Raw genomic sequence first — 23683 nt, 5'->3', positions numbered from 1 at the left:
CTTAGCTAAAAATCTTGCAAGTACCTCACTTGAGACATGTGCCTCAAAGATAAAGCTTGTCATCTTCAAGATCTACTTTGTCCACTCTTTATTGCCTTGCACAGGGAGATGTAGTACCCACTTGCGGAGGAAATGCAGTTGAGCCTGATTGTTTGTGGACCCTATGTTTGCAAATTTTCCTACTTGCTAAAATGTATTTGTAAACCCCAAATCAATACTCACAGCACTTTTGTGGTCATTTGTGGTCTTACGAATAGCTGCAAAAAATTCGAGCTGCTTGCTGCACACACACTCAGCTGAGGTCGAAAAAGGTCAAGATTTGCATCCTTGTTTCAGCTCTCATACTGTAATCAAGTGTCCTTTTCCAGTTTATTTAGAGCCATGTTTTTTTTTTTTTAAAGATTTTATTTTTTCCTTTTTCTCCACAAAGCCCCCCGTACATAGTTGTATATTCTTCGTTGTGGGTCCTTCTAGTTGTGGCATGTGGGACGCTGCCTCAGCGTGGTCTGATGAGCAGTGCCATGTCCGCGCCCAGGATTCGAACCAACGAAACACTGGGCCGCCTGCAGCAGAGCACGCGAACTTAACCACTCGGCCACGGGGCCAGCCCCTAGAGCCATGTTTTTTGCATTTTTGTGTTTTTTGTTGGTGATTTTGCTGTTTAAAGCAGCCTCCAAGGGTAGTTCTGAAATGCTGTTTAGTGTTCCTAAGTGCAAGAAAGATGTGATGTGCCTTAGTGGGAAAATATGTGTGTTAGATAAGCTTCATTCAGGCATGAGTTACAGTGCTGTTGGCTACGAGTTCCATGTTAATGAATCAATAGTATATATTAAATAAGGTGTCTTTAAACTGAAACACATATAAAACAAGGTTGTGTATTGCTCAGTAGAGGAAAATGTTATGAACCTCGGCTGGCAGAAATCTAACTCTGTATTTACCCTAGAAGTAATGGTTCAGTGACTTAATTGAACGTATCTACCCCAAATAACAAGAACTGACCTCACCTTACACACAGAAGGCATTTCAGTCCCTGGCTAAGAAGTACAGTCATGCACTGCATAATGACTTTTTGGTCAACAACGGACCGCATATACAATAGCAGTCCTGTAAGATTAATACCATACACCTAGGTGTATAGTAGGTTATAGTGTCTAGGTTTGTGTAAGTACACTCTGTGGTTGCACAGTGACGAAATCACCTAATGATGCATTTTTCAGAACACATCTCTGTCATCACTCGATGTATGACTGTAGTTGCTGGAACTTCGGGAACACCTGTGGGAGTAGTTTGGTAGTAGTGAAGGTGGGGAAATATAAGACCGGATGGGGGAATTTTATTGACATGGGGAACATCCTTCCATGCCAGTGATTCAACATTCTGGTGAGGACTCCTGGAGCCAGGCCTAATATGGTTTGCGATGGCATTTTGAAGCTTGAACATGATGATGCCTACATAAACGAAGTGGGGATACTAGAAAAGGTTTGGAGTAGTATTATAGAAAGGCTCAGAAGGCTCTAGATGCGAGAATTTTGAATAGTTATTTAACTTGAGAGAATCAACTGCCTGGCTATTTAAGGGGAGAGCTCAGAGGACACTTTCTTCATTAAAACAATAAGGAATCCAGGAATAGCTCAGGGCTGACAGTAAGAGATACTGCCATGGAACTGATTTTCCTGCTTCTTGGCAGAAGACTTCTTTTCATGCAGATTTGTAACATGCACAAAATTTTACCATGTAACTGGCCAAAGGGTCCATCTAAACAAATTCAGAAAGTACAGTAGAGAATGTATTCTGAAAAGAATGCAACAATACCAGAAATTAATAACAAAATTTTAAAAATCTCTTAACAGTTTTAGCTTTTACATTTATGTAAATGATACATTTTGAGTTAATTTTTCTATATAGTATGTCATATGGTTCAAAACTCTTCTTAAAAATGGATATCTAATTGTTGTGGAATCATTTGTTTAAAAGCTACCTTTCTCCACTGAATATGTAATGTAAACTCTTTGCACCTTTGTCAAGAACCTATTGAAAAAACATGTATAGTTCTCTTTCTGGATTCTCTGTTCTGTCTCACTGATCTACTTGTCTATCTTTACACTAATAGAACCTTCTCTTGATTACGATATGTGAAGTTGATTGCATGTTTCAACTTGACTTGGCTAAAGGATGCCCAGAGAGCTGGCAAAACATTATTTCTGGGTGTGTCTGTGAGAGTGTTTCCAAAAGAGATCAGCATTTGAATCAGTAGACTGAGTTAAGAATATCTGCCCTCACCAATGTGAGTGGGCATCATTGGTCCATTGAAGGCCCAAATAGAACAAAAAGGCAGAGGAAGGGTGAATTCTCTCTCCTTTAGCTGGGATGTTCATTTTCTCCTGCCCTCAGACAATAGAGCTTCTGGTTCTCAGGCCTTTGGACACAAACTGAATTATACCACCAGCTTTCCTGGTTCTCCAGCTTGCAGATGGCTATTCTGGGACTTCTTGTCCTCCAGAACTGTGTGAGCCAATTCCTATAATAAATCTCCATATATATATATAATAGAATATATATATATTCTATTAGTTCTGTTTCTCTGGAGAACTCTAAGACACTGTAGTTTTATAATAAATCTTTAAGTCAGGTAGCATAAGTCTCCCAACTTGTTTCTTCTTTTTCAAGGTTGTCTTAACTATTCCAAGTTCCTTGCATTTCCATGTGAATTTTAGAATCAGCCTGTCAATTTTTTTAAAAACCTGCTGTAGTTTTGCTTGAAATTGCATTAAATCTGTAAATGAATTTTGAGGTGAATTGACATCTTAACAAAATTGAGTCTTCTGATCCACGAACATGGTATATTTCTCTATTTATTTAGTTGCAGCAATATTTTACAGGTTTCAGTTTATAGGTCTTGCACATCTTTTGTCATATTTATTCCTAAGTATTTCATATATTTAATGCTATTGTAAATTGTATTTTTAAAATGTCAATTTCCAAGTGTTTATTACCAAAATATAAAAATGCAATTGATTTTAAAATAATGACCTGGTATTATGCAACCTTGTTAAACTCATTTATTAGTTCTAAAGTCTTTTTTATAAATTCCATTGTATTTTCTACATGGAGAATCTTCTGCAAATAAACAAAAATATTACTTCTTTCTTTCCAGTCTGGATGGCCTTTATTTATTTTTCTTGCCTAATTGCACTAGCTAGAACCTCCAGTACAATGTTGAGTACAAGTGGTGAGAGCACCTACCTTTGCCATGTTTCTGACTTTAGGAAAAAACATTTGATCTTTCACCACTGAGTGTGATGTTAGTTGGAGGACTATTTTAGATGTCATTTATCTGGTTGAAGAAATTCTCTTGTCCTAGTTTGCTGAGAGGCACCCCAGTCCCAAGAGTAAGGAATGAAAGTTGGCTTTTGTCAAATGATTTTCTACATCTGTTGAGATGATTATATGTATTTTATTTTTTACTCTGTTAATATGGTGAATCACACTGAATGATTTTCAAATGTTAAGACAACATTGTATTTCTGGGACAAGCCCCATGTGGCCATGATGTGTATCTGTTTTATATATTGTTGGATTTGATTTGTTAAAACTTCATGTAGAATTTTTGCATATATGTTAATTATTGATATTGGTCTGTAGTTTTCTTTTCTTGTACTGCCTGGCCCCAGAGAGTGAATGGAGAAGTATCTCTTCCTCTTCAATTTTCTGGAAGATTTTATGTAGAATTGGTATTCTTTCTTTCTTAAATGTTTTGTAAAATTCAGCAGTGAAACCACATGTGCTTGGAGTTTGTCACCCAGGGTAAGGAAAAAAATTTGTTAGATATGACATCAAAAGCATGATCCCAAAAAGAAAAAAATTGATTAGTTGGACTTCATTAAAATCAAGTACATCTTTTCTTTGAAAGACATTGTTAATAGAATGAAAAGAGAAACCACAGACTGAAGGAATACATTTGTAAAAACATATCTGATTAAAGAAAGACTTATATTCAAAATATATAAAGAACTCTCAAAATGCATTTAAAAAAATGGAAAAACAATAAAGGTAGGCAAAATGTTTGAGGAGACATTTTTCCAAAGAAGATATGTGGATGGCAAATAAGCATATGAAGTGATGCTCAATATCAGTAGTCATTAGGTAAATGCAAATTATAACTATGAGAAGATATTACTATATACTTCATTAGAATGTCTAAAATTAAAAAGATTAATTATACTAAAGTGCTAATATGAAGCAATTGAAATCGTCATACAATGCTATTGGGAATGTAAAATGGTAGAATATCTTAGGAAAACAATTTGGCAGTTCTTTAAAAATGAAACCTGTATGTCCCATATGATTTAGCCATTTTACTCCTGTGTATTTACCCAAGATAAATGAAAGCACATGTCCATACAAAGACTTGTAAGCAAATATTCATAGTAGCCTTATTGTATTATTCTTTTTATTTATTTATTCTTTTTATTTTTTGGTGAGGGAGATTGGCCCTAAGCTAACATCTGTGGCAATGTTCATCTATTTCCTATGTGGGATGCCTCCTCAGCATGGCTTGATGAGCGGTATATGGGTCTGAACCTGTGAACCCTGGGCCACCAAAGTGGAGTGTGCAAACTTAACCACTACACCACTGCGCTGGCCCCAGTAGCCCTATTATATTAGCCAAAAATTGGAAACAACCTAAAAGTTGATCAATAGGTATAAATATAGCCATACAATAGAATACCACTCAGCAATAAAAATCAACTGTTGATACATGAAACAACATGGATTAATCTAAAAATTATTACGCTAAGTAAAAGAAGTTGGACAAAAAAAGAGCATATGCTGCAGGAGAACATTATTTAAAATTCTATGAAATGCAAACTAATCTATAGTGATGGACAGCAGGTAAATCATTGCCTGGAAGTAGGTGAGCAAGGAGGGGCAGGAGAGAAAGATTACAAAGAGGCGTGCAGAAACTTTGGAAGGTTATGGATCAGTTCATTCTCATGATTGTGGTGATAGCCTCATGGGTGTGAGTTATATTCTTTAAAAATTGATTGTACACTTAAGAATGTGCAGTTTATTACATGTCAATTATTCTTCAACAAAGCTGATAAAAAATTAAATACAGTAAAATCTACCATAAAGTAAAAAGTCAAACCATGAATAGAGAGAAGATAATTGCCACACTTATAGATTACAAAGAATGAGGATTCAGTAAATATGCAGAGCCCCTAAAAATCAATAAGAGAAAGGTCAATAGGAAAGTGGGTTAAAGTAATGAACAGAAATTTCACATAAAAGGATGCATAAGTGGCTCTCAAACATATGACATTATATTCAGTTTCTCTGGTATGAAAATTAAGAGCACTTTCATAGCTTGGTTAAAACTGAAAAGTTAGGCAAAAGTAAGTCTATGTGAGGGGTTGGCCTGGTGGTGTAGTGGTTGTTTGTGAGGTCTACTTTAGCAGCCTCGGGTTTGTGGGTTTGGATCCTGGGCCCAGACCTACACACCGCTCATCAAGCCATGCTGTGGCAGCATCCCACAGACAAAATAGAGGAAAATTGGCACAGATGTTAGCTCAGGGCCAATCTTCCTCACCTAAAAAAAAAAAAAGGGAAGTGTATGTGAGGATGTGGAGCAATAGGAATTGGATATAAATTGGTATAACCACTTTTGAAAACAGTTTGCTATTACCCAGGAAAATTGAACATGTTTAAATTCTACAACCCCACAATTCCTCTATTAGCTATATACCTAAATAAATTGTCAAATGCGTATGTTTAGCAGCAAGAATACTTATCGCAACATTGTTAAAAAGTTACAGAAACAGTCTAAATATCCATTAACAGTATAATGGGTATATAATTTATGGTATATTTATACAACAATATATTCATAAGATATTATAAATATGTAAAATGAATGAACTATAGTACATACATCAACACGATTATACCTCAAAAACGTGAATGAAAGAAGCAAGTCGCAGAAGAATTCTTACAAATTCTTACAAATTTTAAAAGCAGGCAAAACTGAAGAGTGTATTTTAAGAGCTGTAGGCTCAGGTAGCAAAATAAAAACGAAAACCCTACAATAATTATAAAGGAAAGCAAGACAATGATTAATTTAGGTACTGTTTATCTTTGGATGGGGCAGTGAATGAGAGGGTCTCAAAGGATGCATCAGAAGTATGGTAATATTCTGTTACTGGCTTGGATATGGGTACATAAATTTTGGTTTATTATCATTATTATTATTGAATTTGTATACTTATATTTCACACACTCTTTGGTAGGTATGCTCTATTTCACAATTTAAGATTATTTAATAGAAGGGGTGGGAGAAAGAGGGGAGACAGCGGGTAGGAGACTGGTTACAAGGCTAACGCATTTATCCACACAAAAGAAATCTGAAGACCTGGAACTCTGTATTATCCAGAAGTCAAGGGGGTGGGTAGCTTGGGCAATTATTTGGGATTAAATGAGTTAATGTAGATGACTTGCATGGTAGATGGCCTAAAGTGAGACTCAATTGTTGTTAGTTTTCCAACTTCAACTCTTTTCTCACTGATTCCTCCATACTGTATATATGTATAAGTAGGCAGCAAAGGATGAATTTACCAGATAAATTTTCAGTACTAATACCAGAAGTCTAGTACTATCGTCAGTATTCTTAAGAGTTGCCTGACTGTTAATCTGGGGCATTTAATACTTTGAATGCAACACAATAGGGTAGGGATTCTCAAACGTAGCTGTGCACAAGGATCACACTTAAACACATAAGGATTACACACGCACGCAGATAGGGATCACACTTGGTAAAGAGGCAGATTAATTAGAACCCACATGAAAAGATTCTGATTTAATAGGCTTGGATTGGGTCCAGGAATCTTCATTTCTAAAACAAGCAGTCCCCAATCATATTAATGCTGATGGTCTGGACTAGACTTTTGGACATGCTGATTTTACTGATTAAAGTTCTGGAATGGGACAGACCTGGGTTCAAATGAAGCACATCTAATTCTTCACTTCCTAGGTGTAAAATCTTGGGCTTCTCTATGCCTCATGCTCATCTTGTGAAATGGGACTATGTAGTTCCCGCTTCATAGGATTGCTGTGTGAATTACATGAAGCAATATATTTAGAGAGTTTAGTACACAGCCTGGTACATAGAGAACATTCTATGTATTCTGATATGGTTACAATTGTTGCTTTCGGTGGCAGTGGTTCTGTAGCCCATCCAGCTAGTTAATTTACTACAAAAAGTTGATTCAAATCCCTCTTACATGGATTTTAGTATCCAAAGTTCTCCTTGTGATTTTAAACAAATTTCTGATGGGCTTATATTTTCATGGACCCCTCTGGCTCTGATTTCTTGCCTCTGAGGAATTTTTGTTCTTTGTTCTATAATACATAGCTATTCACTTCTCCACCATAATTTTAAATCAAAGGCAAAAATGGCCCTCTATACTTTATCATTTCCTTGAGAGCAACTACAAATAAAAAGCCGTTGCATGTAGCAAAACTTTAAAGATTTGAGAGCTACCTTAAGTGCTACACAAGAACCAACTTGGAATCACATATTAGATCTTTTAGCCGCCACTGTCTGCACCACTACATATAAAAACCCCAGTTTCCTGATATCTTGCTAATTCTTCCCTTCCTATCTCTTTTCCTCTCTCCCTCCCTCCTGGACTACTCTGGAATTTTGAATTCTCCCTTAATTAGATTGAGCAGTTCAGCTCTCTCTAGCCACTCCTAAACTTGCATAGTTACTCAGCACTTTTTATTTAGCAAGATTCATTTTTTTAGAGAATAATTGTGGTTCTAAGTATATAATATACACTAAAACATTTGGAAATGAACATTGAGAAGAAAGTAGTGGCCAGCTTTAAAGAAAACAAAGAAAAAAACTAAAAATCATCTTACTTTTCTACCATGGTTCTGCCACATTACACAAACATTCTTTAAATAACCCTTTCAACTTTGAGATCAGAAAAACTAAGAAATTATATTTAACTTCATTCTCTTTAATTGGGCACGTGATAGTTATTTAACAGAATAATTTAAAAGAAAATTAAAGTTTCTTTTCCTTCTTTAGACTGTTTCCAGGAAATCAGTGTTTCCAAATAATGAGTTTGAGTGGCGAGAATTTCTAACACCCCTGTGTGAAGTGTGGTAAAAACGGCTTGAGAGTCTAGGACCAGGATTTCAGTCCTGGCTTTGCCTCAGACAATTGAGCAAATCACTCTGCTTACTCTACTTTTAAAACGAAGTAGTGTGTATTAGTTTTCTATTGCTGCTGTAACAAATTACCATAAACTTAGTGGCTTAAAACAACACAAAAGTTTATGGTTCAGTTGATCAGAAATTTGACCCAGATCTCAGTGGGCTAAAATCGAGGTGTCGGCAGGGCTGTGTTCCTTTCTGGAGACTCTTAAGAGAGAATCTGTTTTCCTTGCTCTTTCCAGGTGCTAGAGGCTGCCCACATTCCTTGGCTCTTGGCCCGAATCCTCCATCGTCAAAGTCAGCAATGGCGTCAAGTCCTCACATCACATCTCTCTGATCTTTTCTGCTTCCCTCTTCCACTTTTAAGGACCCTTGTGACTACATTTGGCCCACAAGGATAGTCCAGGATAATCTCCCTATTTTAATGTCAGCTAGTTAACAACCTCAATTCCATCTGCAGCCTTAATTTCCCTTTATCACGCGAGGTAACATACTCACAGATTCTGGTAATTAGGGCATGGGCATTTTTGGGGAGGGCATTATTCTGCCTACTACATCAGGTAACAGAACATTTCTGACATATTTAACCCACCCCCCCCCCCCAAAAAAATCTACGATTTTGTGATAAAGTCCAACACATCTTTTGGAGGGGAAAAAGGGTAGTCTGTTACAGGCCCGGTGAGGAGAAACACTTGCCTTTACTAATACTGTTCAATAAATCCTCTGTAGTGGACATTATTGTTTTCTTGAGTGCTCAACTTCTATTCCATGTTTTTTTGGTACTGGGAAATTTCTGCTTCCCCACTGCCTGAGTCTCATGGGACTACTAATGCATTGCCTTTTTCTGAGTAAGAAGCAGAAACTTAACCCAAGATAGGCCAACTGAATTCTCTCCCTCGAAGCTGAATTGTGGGAAAAGGAACAGGAGTGAAAACAGTATATTTTTTGTTGTTGTTCCATTGGCTATTTCAGGGGAAAATGTCAAGCAGCAACTGCTATTCTGACTCATTGGAGCTGCCTGGTTCCCGGGTGTGCCAAACTTGGTTCTTCAGCTTCCTTTTCCTTGCTAGAAACATATGTATATCCTTCCAACATATTTCCATTTTGCTTATATGATTTAAAGTCAATTCCTAGCATGCATTCAAGCAAATTGATACCCCTCTTTCTTTCTTGACCTCCGTGGCTGCATTTTCTGGTTCTCTTTCAACTTGTCTGAGGGCTCCAGGCTCTTCCCACACCAGGCTCCTTTCAGGACTCCTCCTCCTTCTTTGTTTTGTAACTGTCCATTCTTAGCTGCCTTTTTTTTCCCTTTACATTTTCTGTGAGATTTCATTCAGAGCTGTGGCTTTGACTCTCATCTTCATACTGAATTCACCACTCCTGTATTGATCTAACTCTACATTTGGCTATTTATCATTTCCATATAGATGTCACACTACCAACTCAAACTCAGTACTACCCAAGTCAAACATCTCTCGTTAATTTAAAAACTAGTTTTCTCTCCTTCATTCCTGACCTCTGTTATTCAGTCACCCAAGATGGAAAACTGATTGAGAGCTTCAAGTATTTATTTTCACTGTGTTGAGCATCAGTTGTTTTTGTCTACCCTATGTGACAATTTCTTCAAGAAACTGTACTTCTCTCATTCCATATCAGTCATGGTACCCTGACTCCTCTCTTCATAGGAATGGTCATGTGACCCATACAGAACAAATACGTGTAACATATTTTTAATATATGGATACTGAGAAAGAGAAGACATTGTTCTTTACGTTACTAAGCTGGGAGGATGCAAATCTGTCATGTGGAGACAGCCTGTTTGGCAGAATATAGTCAATATATAAATAGAATTAGGGTGGATAGGTGGAGATACATAGCCTTGAACTCTTGGGTCTGTCTAAGCCTAAAGACAAATCCAATCTAGACCTTCCAGTTGTTTGACTCAATAAATTCTGCTTATTTTTTCTTAAGCTAGGTTGAGTTGGGCTTCTATCATTTGTACTATGCTAAAGAGCCCTAATAGTTACTAAATCCTATTGATCTTACATTCAAATGTCTCACACACATCCTTTTTTTCCTCTTCCACTGCTGCTGAACTACCCAATGACCTCACGTCATTCTTCTCTTACAACAGCTACCTCACAAGTCTGCTTGCGGCCAATCTATTGTTCATCCAATATACCATCACACTGCTGTCAAAGTTAGCTCGCTAATAAAATGTGAGATTATATTATTCCTTTCTTTAAACATCTTCAATGGTTTCCTATTGCATAGTGAACAAAGGCCGAATTTCTTAAATGGCATGTAAGGCCTCCCCAAAAGAGCATGATCTATTCTAAAACTACCATTCATTCACTTACTCACTCATTCAACAAATATTTATGGAGCACCTACTTTTTCCCAGACATCACTCTGGATACAGTAGACATAGTGATGACAAGATAGCTTACATTCCAGTGGGAAGGCTGTGTCTTTTAGGACATCCTTCTGTAACATCTGATCTGGTATGATCTAGGGATAATTGTCATGCAAGCTTCTGCTCATGCTGTTCTAGTTCTCAATATCCTTCCCCACCTGTTTAACAGCAAAATCCAGTGCTAAACTCTATGCGGCTGATGATTTAACAGCACTTTCCTTTACGTTTCCTCAGTGATTTGTTTACACTATAATACAAAGTTAGTCTTATTTTACATACTTACTTACTTACATGTCCATCTTGTCTTACACAAAAACTTATTTAGGGCAGGGAACAAAATAGAGATAATAAAACCTAACCATAATGAGGACTGAGATTACATTTGTCTTGCACAGTGATGGTATATCATCTAGTGCTCTGCCACTTACCATTTGGTGACCTTGGCCTACTTACTTCACTTCTTTGAACTTCTGTTTTACTGATTTGTAAAATGGGACTAATATAATCTGTCTGTCCTACTTATGCAGGTTTGTTGTGGGGACCGGATAAAAAAAGGCATGTAAAAATGTTTTTATAAAATACTAGAAAATGTAAGGATAATTGTTTCCAAAGCAACTACCAGTGGTATAATTGTCCCTGCTACATAGTGCTGCATGTGCTCAGATAAACTATTACATGCAAGGAGACTCAAAGTCTTTTCTCTGTAGAACTCCATTCTTACTATGTCTGCTTTCCTAGGGAAACAAGATACAGTTCTACCTTTGTACTTGTCTAGGTTATAGCCAAGCCATTAGCGGCAAAGGACAGCAAGCATCCCATGCTAGCTCCAATCATCCACGAACAATTGGACAGTTAATGAAATTTCTGCCCCTTCCATAATGTAAAAAAAAAAATAATTTTTGAAACACAGTCTTTTAGATGCTGCATAAACAGTGGATACCCATAGAGAACTCTTTTCCAATAATAAAAAAGCAACATATATAATTAAACCTAAATGACTGTGAATGTTAACTAATGAAAACTATTTATGAAACTATACTCTTATAGTATAAGCCTCCTTGAATCAGAGCAGCAGTGTAAGCTAATATAAGAAAGAAATAATAGTGTAAGAAAAAAAAGAAAAATAACAAGATACTTCCAATTGTTGATCATTTTTTCTTTATTAACAATTAATTTACTTTCTTAACAATGATAAAGTTAAATCGAGAGAGAAAGGGAGAAATTTTGAAAGCTGAATTTTTTGCTTATTAATTTTCCAGGATGTAGTTATATTGTAACTAAGTCTGTAACAGCTGTCAACTCTCTCCCTTGCAAATTAATGATTTACTAAACAGATGGCTGCCCTCTTACTAGAGATCTAGAATTCAAAATCATGTTAAGGAAAGGGACAAATTATGCATATAATCACTCTTTGATTATTAAAGCTGGTTTCCAAAAAGGCATACATGTTAAAACTCACCCCACTGAGGGCAGTATGAGTATTCCATGATTCTACAAAGATTCCCTCCAGAAGTATATCAAAAAACTGTTTTTGATTTTGGTATATATGTGGCTTAATGCTATTTATTGAACTTTCTATGTATGTAAGGCAAAATGTCACAATTGTAACACAAAACTAAATGTAATTGGAAGGATGTGACATTGTTGCAACATTGTTACACAGACACAAAACCTCACAACATCTAGTCCAAATCCTTCCTTCTCTATTATTTTTATTACTTGTATTTAATGGAAACCCAGAAAACAATACAATGAATTCACCCATGAAGTAAACTTATTGCGCATGTATCTTTTCAAGTCAATGGGATTTCAAATGGAGAGAAAGCAACTCACCACAACATCCACAAGTTTCTGATCAACATTATAGACAAAAGATCAGACTTTGGAGCCAAACTACCTAGGTTCAGATCCTGCTTCCACCAGATAATAGCTGTGTAACCTAGGATGAGTTGCTTAACTTTTCTGTGCCTCAGTTTGCTCATAAGTAAAATAATGGTACTAAAACTACCTATCTCATAGAGTTCCTGAGGATCAAATGAATTACTCTTTGTATAGTACTTGGAACACAGTATACATGATGTAAATGTTTCAGTTAATTTAACAGAATTGGTAATAGGAAATAGCAGGAAGAACTTAATAAGAAACATCTAGTTACCAATCCGTTTTTGTCAGTATTAAAAGATTTTTTTAAAAAAAATTCCGATAAATTTCCTCGGCTTACTTTTAAGTCAACATGTATCCATTACACATTTACAGTTCCTAGTGCCTTGGAGACACAAAGTATATTTACGTGGTCTCTGCCCCTCAGGCAGTTACAGTCTTTCCACATCAAATCTGGAATAAACGTTCACAGGGCAAAGTTCAAAAGAACATGCAACAAAAAAAATACCAGAACGCCACATAAATTTCCCGATAAGCAAAGCTATTCGCAAATTCAAGTGCTCTAAAATGTTTATCAATAAAAACGCAACGACTAATTGAGAATGTGTTTATTGTGACACCTACACAGAAAGTTGCTAAATACAACGCCGCACATCAACAGACATTCTGCAGAAAAAGTACCGTTTTCCTTTACCGCCTCCTGGGATGTCTAACAAAATCCGGGAGAGCGATCCCGCAAAACCACGGCGAGTGAAACCGCTCTGGAAACATCAAAGGGCTTGTGACTGCTGCCCAAGAACCGGAGGACGATGTGCGGGGCTCAGCGAATACCTAAATCCGCGAGGCAAAGAGGCTCCGACCCACGGTGGTGGTTAGGAACGAAGCTGGTCCCGGAGCGGATGCGGACCAGTGCTCAGCGCCCCGAGGCGAGCACGTGATCTCCTGCCCGACGAGGCGGTTCTCTCCGGCCGGGGCTGCTGGGCGCAGGCAGTCTTTGAGAGACAACCGCCGCGACGCGGGGCACAGAGAAAGCACCCCGAACCCCCGCATGGCCTCCCGGGGCCCCGCTCAGGGCACTGGAGACGCCGGGCCAAGAGATGACGGGTTGCTCAAAGCTAACGGTTCCCACGCCGTCTCCCTCATCTCGGGGCTGGCATCCGAGCGCCAGTCCGGGCGACAACACCCGGCTCGGCGGGCCCGCGGACAAGCGTGTGACAGCCACCCAGGTCCGCCTCACGCGACTCGACCCCCCTCGGCGGCCGCCGGCGTCCCCGCCCAGCACGTCACTTCCGGCGCGCGCACCCGCACGCGGAGGGGCCCGGGCCGGGTCGGGGGCGCGCGGCTGCCCGGGGGCGCGCAGGGAGGGCGGGGCGGGGAAGGGGGAGTGTCTGCCCGCCGCTGCCGCCGCCGCCGCCGCCGCTGTCCCTGCCGCCGCTCCCGGGACACCGCCGGGGCTGAGGAGTTCGCTGAAGCCCTGCCTTCGGAACCGGCCCGGTCCTCGCGCCCGCACTCCCTGCCGGCACAGCGCCGGAGCACTCCCCGCTCCGACCCGCGCAGAAGCGGGAGTTGCCTCAGCCCGTGGAGCGGCGGGGACGGCCCCAGCCCCCCTTCCCCTCCTGACCCCTTCTTTCCGTCGCCCCAGCCATGGGGAACGCGGCGACCGCCAAGAAAGGCAGCGAGGTGGAGAGCGGTGAGTCAAGGACCGGGGCTGGGCACCCGCCGGGCGGCTGGGCGGCGCGGGGCACCGGGCGCCCCTCTGGGTCGGGGCCCCGAGGCCGCGGGCATGGTCCAGGCCTCGCAGGGGCCGCCGGGAGCCGCTCCAGGGGGCCCTGGGGACCAGCCGCCTTCCTCCGCCGCCCTCCTCCCCCTGCTCGGGCTGAGGGCTGAGCGCAGAGGGCCGGATGGAGAGAGCGGGGGAGCAGAGCGCGCCCCGCTACTCACTAGAGCGAGGGGGGCTCACACATTCTGGAACACCTCCCCAAATATGGTCCGGCTAAAGAAGTCCCACGTACCTCGCTTTCTTCCTCTCCGCCCTCCCATCCCCTCTTTGGGAGTCACAGGTAGTGCTGTGGGCAGAGTTGGCTCTTTTCCCTCCATCACTTGGGTCCAGCGCAACCTTCCCACAAGGTGAGGGGCTGCTGGTCTGGCTCTCCGCAGGTTAATCCTGAGTGGGGAGCTGTGTTCTCGAGATCCTCCATCTCTTCAGATTAGGAATGGAAAATATAGTAAGACTAAGTATAACTTTATCCCTTAGAGGAAAAAAGCAAAGCAGCTTTGCGTTTTCTTGAAACACTCGAGACTCTGCAACAATGTCTGTAAAAGTTAAAGGTCACTTGGAGTTTGAAGCGCTTCCAGAATACGGTGGTTTTCTTCTGAGAGCTGAAAATGCAGGCACTCCACACTTTCCACCAAACAGTAAAAAATCATGAAAATTGAATTTTTTTATGGCTATATGGTTTTATAAATAAATAAAATCAGATGGTTGTGAAAAAGTGGTTTGCCTTTGTCAGGTTCATCTCAGATTTTATAATTCAGAATGACCAACTAACAAGTGGTATTTGTTATTACACCATGAGTAAGTTACGTCTCAGCGCTTGAGGAAATGCCTGATGATTTATTTCAGTTTGTGTAAATAGTGTCTTTTAATGTTTCTATGTTTGTAACATGTTTTAGGCTAATTTTGTAATTTAGATGAAAGGAACTAGCTTTTTTTCCTGTATTAATAAAGCAGAATCTATTTGGTAAGATTCAGTCATTCATTTTGTTTAATACGAATAGGGAAATCAGATTACATGGTTTATGTTTCACCAATAAGGTTTTGGGGTTAATTTTCAGCAGCTCCAGAAAAGTTTGTGTCCTGTTATACAAATTATCAATGAACATTCTTTAGTATGTGATATGGAGATTTTAAAAAGCCAATGTAGAGGTAGAACTTTTATCTTTTTTTTTAATTGCACAAATGTGGTAACTGTACAGAAAGTATAAAGAAGGAGGAAAATGTAAAGAATTATTTGTGCCTGATAAGTTGTCATTTTCCCTTTTAACTTAAAGCTATATTAACTTAAAGCTAAAACATACTAATTGTGTTCCAAAAGAATGTGCTTGGTAATTGAATCATATCAGAGATTTTCATTAGCAAGTGCTGGCTTGTACAGTGTTTATATTTTTAATAATGTTAGTAGACTCTTATGTGATCTATATATTTCCGTTATTAAGTTACCAAACCAGTTCTCCCCTGACAGTATTCATTTGAAGCTCATAGCTATGGGATAATCTTGGAATATTTACAGAAGACAGAAAGGAAACTTTAAACGTTTATCTAAATATATTTAAATTATTAGTATGAATAAATTCTTTCCTAAGCTTTAACTGTTAGTGACAGCCTAGATCTTAAGTATGTGTGCCAGCTTTTTATGTAAATTTATTTATGGAAACTGAAGGTCATTATAGTAGTTTGAATAAAATGTTGTGAAGTGATAAAAGAAAATAGCTAATGATGTCTGATAGGGACAGTTACTTGAAATGTCGTGTGTTGATCAGTTTGTAATTTCATTTGGAGCAGTGTTTATTAGGTGTGTACTGCCGCTCTTCTACAGTAGTTAACAAAGAAATATTATCGATATATCGTAAAAGTTAACAAAAGAACAACTTTTATCATTACATACCTGCCTGTTCTGTGTATTTCTTAAAAATTACTCCTGAAAATATATGCCTTTCAAAATTTTGTTGTTATTTAAACTTAAGCTGATACATAAAAGCATAAACTTTTAGAAATATAAGTGATCTTACAGATCAGCCTGTGTAATCATTTTCGTTTCAAAGCCAAAGAGGCTGACCTCTAAAGAAGCTGGAGTTGCGATCATACTATTAGTGATATCAGAGTAAAGAATAGAATCTGGTGCCTTGACTCCATTCTGCATCATTAAATAATCAATTAATACATATATTTTCAAAATGTCTACCAATTGTATTATTTTCAGTTGGAAACCCTGTAAGTAAAAGCTCAAGAAATTTACTATCTAGTGTTAGAGAAAAATTGTACATATAAAAGTTAACTGAAAAACAAAATATAAGTGCTAACATTATGGAAAGTGAAGTTAGAACTCTGAAAACTAGCAGTAGGAAAATGTTTGATTTGAAAAGCTGATTAAAAAATATCAGGTTGATTAGGATTTGAGGTTTGGTTAGGAACATCCCTCATACAGGTGACTCTGGAGCTTAGTTCTAAAAATATTCCAGCAGAATGAAGCTGGACATAAAGATATTTAAGAAGGGTCTCGGTTAGCTTTGACCATCTGGTGCCTATGTTGTACTCTATTGATACCTATCCTGCTACTCTTAAAATAAAACGTTTTCTGGGTTAAGACTTGAAAGCTAGGGAGATTCCATTCTCATCTCCACAGATAATGTTCTAGAGATGACATTAAGTTGGGTACCTGTTGTTCTACTGTAGTGAACTAGGAAATTGTATTGAAATGTCTTAAAACTTAATGAAAAGACACCTCTTACCTTTACATACCTAATTGTTCTGTGTATTTAAAAAAAATTACTCTCAAAAATATGAGTCAAAATTTGAATGTAGTTATTTAAACTTCAGCTAACACACAAAAGCATAAAGTTTTAGAAATATGTGAGTATATAATACTCTGAGAAATTTTAAACTCTTGTCATTCATAAGTTTTTACTTATCCAGTCTCCCACTTTTTACTTTACATACAGTCACCAACATAAAAAACACATACCATTTATTTTAACGTGGGAGGGGTTTTTTTTTGTTCATTTCATTAAAAAAAAGAAGATTAGACCCCACAGGATGCCTGTGGGGCTTTGTATTACCCTCTCATGGCAAAGGTGTTGAGGCCTGTGGGTGAAGTGTTGATAGAAATTTGGTTGCAAATTCTCTCATGACTGCAGGTGGTAGAGCTGTATTACCTAGTGTTTACATAAGGATCTTTGCACCGTTTTCAGAGTATCTCTCTGTCTTAAGAACTTGAAGGTGAATAGACATTAAAGAAAGTCACCGTAGACTGGGTTCAACCAAAATGCAAATTTTATAACAACTAGGATTTTTTGAAGGCTTACTCTGCCCCAGGTTCTCTAAGTGCTTTGCATGCTTAATTTCACTTAATCTTTTCAACCCTGTAAAGTAGTTTAGTAGTTTCTCCGTTTTATAGTTGAGGAAATGGAGGCTCAGGGAGCCTAAATGATTTCTCTAAGGTTGCATAGCCATTACCTCAAGGAGGCACATTTGAACCTAGGCAGCCTATCCCCAGAACCTGAAATCCTAGCCACTGTGCTACCCTCTGTATCCAGTGGAAAAGCTGATTCTAAGACACACAGAATAGCGTAGACTTTACTTTGTTTCAATTTATTATTATAGAAAATTTTGGTTGTTTTCAATAGTGACTTTATTTGGATATATTAAATACCTTAAATGAGAGTTATTTTTTTCTTGAACCATTCTCTAGTTTCAGTTTTCTCATCTGTAAAATGAGGATGAAGGATTAAATTACCTTGAAAGTCTTTTCAGATTCAGTATGGTATAATTTCAAATTAAGCCATATAAAGTTAATTTTATATACTTAAAGCCTTCATTACTATTTGTATTTAATTATTTTTTCTCGTTCATAAATGTATGCCTTCCCTTCCTGTTAGCCAACCAAAAAATTACTATTGGAACTTCTATTGCCGTTTAAAAACTATTTAGAAATTTATATTTTATCATAGTTTAGAATAGTGCTATCCAATCAAACGTTGTGCTGTGATGGAATTGTTCCTATCTATGTTGTCTGATGTGGCAGCCACTAGCTGCATGTGGCTACTGAGCACTTGCAATGTGACCAGAGGGACTGAGGAACTGAATTTTTAACTTACATGTGGTATTAGTGTTTGGTATGTTAGACAGCACAGGTTTAGAACATAGCTGTCTTTACATATGATAAAAATGTCAATCCATCTTTCTGTCACCTTGGTAATTTGTGGATCCTCACAAGTGTGTGTAGATGAACAAAATGCTGGGTTTATCTTTTCTTATCCTAGGAATTAACTTATTTCTTCAACATTTCCTCTGAATAAGCACTTATGGAGGTAGATTATTATCTAACAGAACAGATTATTATAGTGTAGTAATTTATGTATAATCTGTAAAGTTAACTACAAAGTTAATTTCCTTATTGGGCTCTACTAGAATTAAGGTTGTGTAGTTTTTAATACTAAATCTCAGTGAATATATTTTTATTGCAAATTTTTGTAGATTTAAATGTTGATTAGGAACAAATTTAGGGATCTCATATCTTACACAAGTCTTTAAACTTTTCAGCTATCAGACTTTTTAAAAAAGGAAATTCAGTAGCAGATATTTGTTCCAATTCAGTGGATCAGTAGAAGTACTTGGGAATAATATTTTTTGGGGTTAAAAAATAAAGAAAAAGCAAAAAAAAAGAAATGTCAAAACAAACAGCAACAATATTTGGATGATAAAATACATATTATCTCATCCAGTTCTGTGATTTAGTTTTGTGCAGATTGTCTACTATATAAAATTATCTCATGTTCAGGAACCTTTTTTCCCATTGTCTTGGTCAGTGTCCTCCACTTAGGATATAGACAGATTGTTGCTTTTCATTGCCGACAGCAGGATAATTAGAGGCATGAAAGCCAGCTTAGAAAATAAGCCAAGGCTGAGTGGCAGAAGCAGTACGTGGAAAGATCCTAGGTAAGCCAGGACAGCTTTTAAGATCCTGTCAGATAGTCAGGAGTTGACCATAAATCATTTTGATATTCCATTAAATTAATAAAATAAAACAATTAGTATAATTTATAAAATTGTCTCTATGTAAGTGATAATAAATGTAAGGACACATAGGTGACCAAATTTCCTTAGGGGAATAAATCTTAAATTTTTAATGAAAAAAAATTATGTTAGGTAGAAAAATCTGGAATTTATGGCAAGTAATTATACCTAGGTCAGTACCATATTATTTTTATTTTTTCTTAATTCAAAAAATATTCCTTCAGGAGTATCCTATATAGTTTTTTTCTTTGTTTGTTTGTTCATTTATTCATTCATTACACGTAATTGAGCTCCTAATGTGTGATGGACTCTAAGCAAGGCTATTGGAATAGAGATTGAATAGGACACAGTACCTGCTCCAGAGTGCCTGTATTCCAGAATGGGCCAGTAGATATGCCAACAAATTAATGAAAAAAAAAAAAACTGTTAGAAGTGCTTTCATAAAAGTTCAGTGGGGAAAACATCGGAAAGTATGGTCATTTACACTGCGGTGGGGAGAGTGAGCTTCAAAAAGGATTTCAAATAGGAGATGAGCCCTGAGTTGAGCATTGAAAATGGTAAATGTTCAACAGTGGGATTACAGGAGGAAGTGTGTTCTGAGTAGTGGGAGCACAGAGTGAGCAAAGATGCAGAAGAGTGAAACAGCATGCCATATTCAGTAAAAGGAAGTAAGTTGTACATTATGACTAAATGACAGAGGACAAGGTTGGTGGTAGGGAAGAGGGGAGATTGTATAATGAAAGATGAAACTGATGAAATGGACAGAGGCCATATAATGGAAAGAGTTTGAATTTTATCCTGTAGACATTAGGAAGCTATTGTAGACTTTGAAATAAGGGAAGAGACATAATAAAATTTGGGTTTTAGAGAGATTACACTGGTGGTAATGTGAAAGACGAGTCACTGTGGAACAAGTGGAGTGGAGGCAAGAAGATCAGTCAGAAGACTCCTTCACTCAAGTGAGGGACTTTGAGTGTCTGAATCAAGTTGGTAGAGGTAGGAATGCAGGAAAGGATCTGAAATGTGAGAAATTTGGAAAATAAAAATGGGCAGACTGTACCTTACTGATATCATGTGAGGAAGGAGGAGAAAGAGGAATTGGGAATAATTCCCAAGTTTTATCTTCTGTGTCTTGGTAGATGGGTTGTGATGCCATAATGGAGTCCAGAAATGAATACAAGGGGAGGAGCAGATTTGAGGGGCCTACTGAACTCAGAGTGCCTATGAGAAATGATATCTGATTGGTTGCTTTAGAATTGTAAATTGTCTTTTATTCTCCCAGCTATGGGTGAAAAAATGACGTTGGATGGTCAAGGGATCTTTTCCACATTTTGGTTTTTTTTTTTTCCTTTTTTGATGATTAGCCCTGAGCTAACTGCTGTCAGTCCTCCTCTTTTTGCTGAGGAAGCCTGGCCCTGAGCTAACATCCGTGCCTGTCTTCCTCTACATTATACGTGGGACGCCTACCACAGCATGGTGTGCCAAGCGGTGCCATGTCCACACCCGGGATCCGAACCAGCGAACCCTAGGCCACTGAAGCAGAACATGTGCACTTAACCACTGCGCCACCGGGCTGGCCCCCCTTTTCCACATTTCATCCTAATGTTGCTCCCCTTTGTAATGCCAGCTATTTAGAAACTACAGAACTGTAACATCTGACATAACTTCTATAAATTAAGAACTATAGTTGCTAAAAGTTTAGCTTTGTTTTTGAAAAGAAGAAAAGCCACAGCACTGATGAGAATAGTGTAACTTTTACAGAAAAAGTAATTTAAAGTCAGGTAAAATATTACTTTTTTACTTAAAGTATACATTCTGCAAGCTATTGAGCTTTGTAGGGTCGTGTGGAGAGTGAAAAGAACATGTAAAATATAGTGCCAACATATACTGTACTAAATAAATATCAGTTTTCTTCCCTAGAGTCCTTTAAAATAGATATTAAAAAGTTAAGGTGTAGTTTTATAGTAAGAACATGTACTTTGAATATGACAAATCTAATCTCTGTTTCCTAATACATTCTATTACTTCACTTTGGACAAGTGTAATACCTTCAAGCTGTGCATCTCGAAAGGATGGATTTGATAAGGAGGCTGTGGTCGCTTCTAGTTTAACAATCCAGTGATTCCAATGTATTTATTAGAAGAATGTACATTTTAAAAGTAGCAAGACGGGGCTGGCTCAGTGGCACAGGGGTTAAGTTCGCACGTTCTGCTTCAGTGGCCCCGGGTTCACCGGTTTGGATCCCGGGTGCGGACATGGCACAGCTTGGCAAGCCATGCTGTGTCAGGCATCCCACATATAAAGTAGAGGAAGATGGGCATGGATGTTAGCTCAGGGCCAGGCTTCCTCAGCAAAAAGATGAGGATTGGCAGTAGATGTTAGCTCAGGGCTAATCTTCCTCAAAAAAAAAAATAAAAAAAAAAATAAAAGTAGCAAGACTTGGAAATAAATTATTAAAGGTTCTCACAAAATTATGTGACTAGAGAAGTGGTGAAGAAGCCTCAATGTGAGCAAATAAAAGGTAATGTATTTAGGGAAAATTTTTCGTCTGTCCTTAAAAAATGATAGTCTCTGAATTTTGACCTAAGAAACAAATTTATGAATCACTGTATTGATCTTTGAAGATATTCTCATGTTCTGCTACAGGTAAGGGGACCATCTAAATGTTGGTCACCAGGAGAGTGTTTGAAAGTAACGTTCTACTCTTAATGTAAAACCCTTAGCGTACTGTGTGTTTGTAGTGTTTTGTATATAGCAGAACCAGAGAAAATTAAGATCAGGGACAGGTAATAGGAGTACGAGAATGGAAGGCCGATTGTATGAGAATAAACTAAAAAACCCAGAACTCTTCAATCTAGAAAAATTAGGGCTACATGATTGAAGTGTATAAATCAAGTAGTATAGACAGAGAAAATCTGAGATTGTTCACCTAAATTTGAAACACTAGAACTCCTAGGCTTTTCCTCAAAACTTAGAAATGCTAGTTGTAGAGCAAATCAAAGTAAATATAATAAAACCTTGATAAACTAGGCTTAGAGAATAAATACGTTTAGCTAATTAGTAATCATTTATGTTTAGAGGTAAAAAACATTTGTGCTTATAAATTCAGATAGTATTTTTAGTAATTTAAAAATTGCTAGGAAATTTTAATGCTTTTCCACTCTTTTTATAGGTTTTGTAACTCCTTCTGCCCCTTACAACTTCCAAAAGAATCATTAGTATTAACAAATAGACCTTTTTCTTGCTAATGTTGAGGTTTATTACTATATGCAAATAATAAATTGTTTCCATTGATAATGGAGGTATAACTTAAATTACTTAAATTGATATGGAGATATAGCTTAAATTTTTTTTAATCTGTTCTACTTCATCCATTTAATTAATTTTTTTTATTTCTGGGAGATAAAGAGTTGCCTTTAAGTAGTCAGGTGGAAGATTTGGGTAAGTAAAAGCCCAATTATGAAAATTTTTTCGGAAGTATAGTATAGGATATTTTCTGTAGTAATATTTTAGTTTTTTACTTTTTGGTTGTAATGTAAATTAGATTCAGTAATGCTCTTTTATCTATGTGGCTGATTTTCTGAATCAAATTTGGGACTCTCTTAAAGAGAGAAAGGCGTTAATTGACAATTCACAATGATGAATGATGCACTAGCACATTTGACATTAGGGCTGCCTTAGAAAATCCAGTGTTTGGGCTGGCCCAGTGGCACAGTGGTTAAGTTTGCACGTTCAGCTTCAGTGGCCTGGGGTTCGCTGGTTTGGATCCCGGGTGCAGACCTACGCACTGCTTGTCAAGCCATGCTGTGGCAGGCATCCCACATAAAATAGGGGAAGATGGTCATGGATATTAGCTCAGGGCCAGTCTTCCTCAGCAAAAAGAGGATTGGCAGCACATGTTAGCTCAGGGCTAATCTTCCTCAAAAAAGAAGAGAAAAGAAAAGAAAATCCAGTGTAAATGCCATATCTTTATCTGACTGACTGTAACAGGGTATAAAGTCCCAGGCTTTCTGGCCATGGTTTAAAGTTGTGCTCCCTGTTGCCTAATATTCGTATAATGTTAACTTTGCAAGGACTTCTGAAACTTTTGTTTTCTTGTAAGGCAACTGCTGAATTTAAACCTTTAAGTCCTTGACAAATCTGTTTTCTCTATCTGGACTTTGTCCTCAAAAAAATTAAAGACAGTATCTTGAAATCTCATTATTTTAGGATTCTACTTAATAAAAAGAATTTCTATAAAATGAATTCTATTCCTATACCGTATTATTCTTAAGTAGATGACTGTATAACATCAGCAGGTCGTTGCGGTATATTATCCACAGACTTTAGAGAATATGTTTGTACAGGTATTACTTAGCTTCTTTTGTGGGATC

General features: G+C 37.8%; 1 protein-coding gene across 2 annotated transcripts in view; it reads left to right on the top strand.

Moving 5' to 3' along the window:
* The first annotated feature begins 13847 nt into the window (after positions 1–13847).
* Positions 13848–23683, top strand: part of PRKACB (protein kinase cAMP-activated catalytic subunit beta) — a 131949-nt gene continuing 122113 nt past the window's right edge. The window contains exon 1 of one of the 2 annotated variants that reach the window (XM_023641769.2): positions 13848–14207. In XM_023641769.2, the coding sequence (XP_023497537.1) occupies positions 14162–14207 (46 nt within the window). In that variant the 5' untranslated portion in view covers positions 13848–14161. The remainder of the gene's footprint in view (positions 14208–23683) is intronic. The other variant, XM_070267423.1, reaches the window with a different exon arrangement.

Source organism: Equus caballus, chromosome 5 (assembly GCF_041296265.1).
Source record: "Equus caballus isolate H_3958 breed thoroughbred chromosome 5, TB-T2T, whole genome shotgun sequence".
NCBI lineage: Eukaryota > Metazoa > Chordata > Mammalia > Perissodactyla > Equidae > Equus > Equus caballus.
This window is presented reverse-complemented; position numbering and strand designations above follow the sequence as displayed.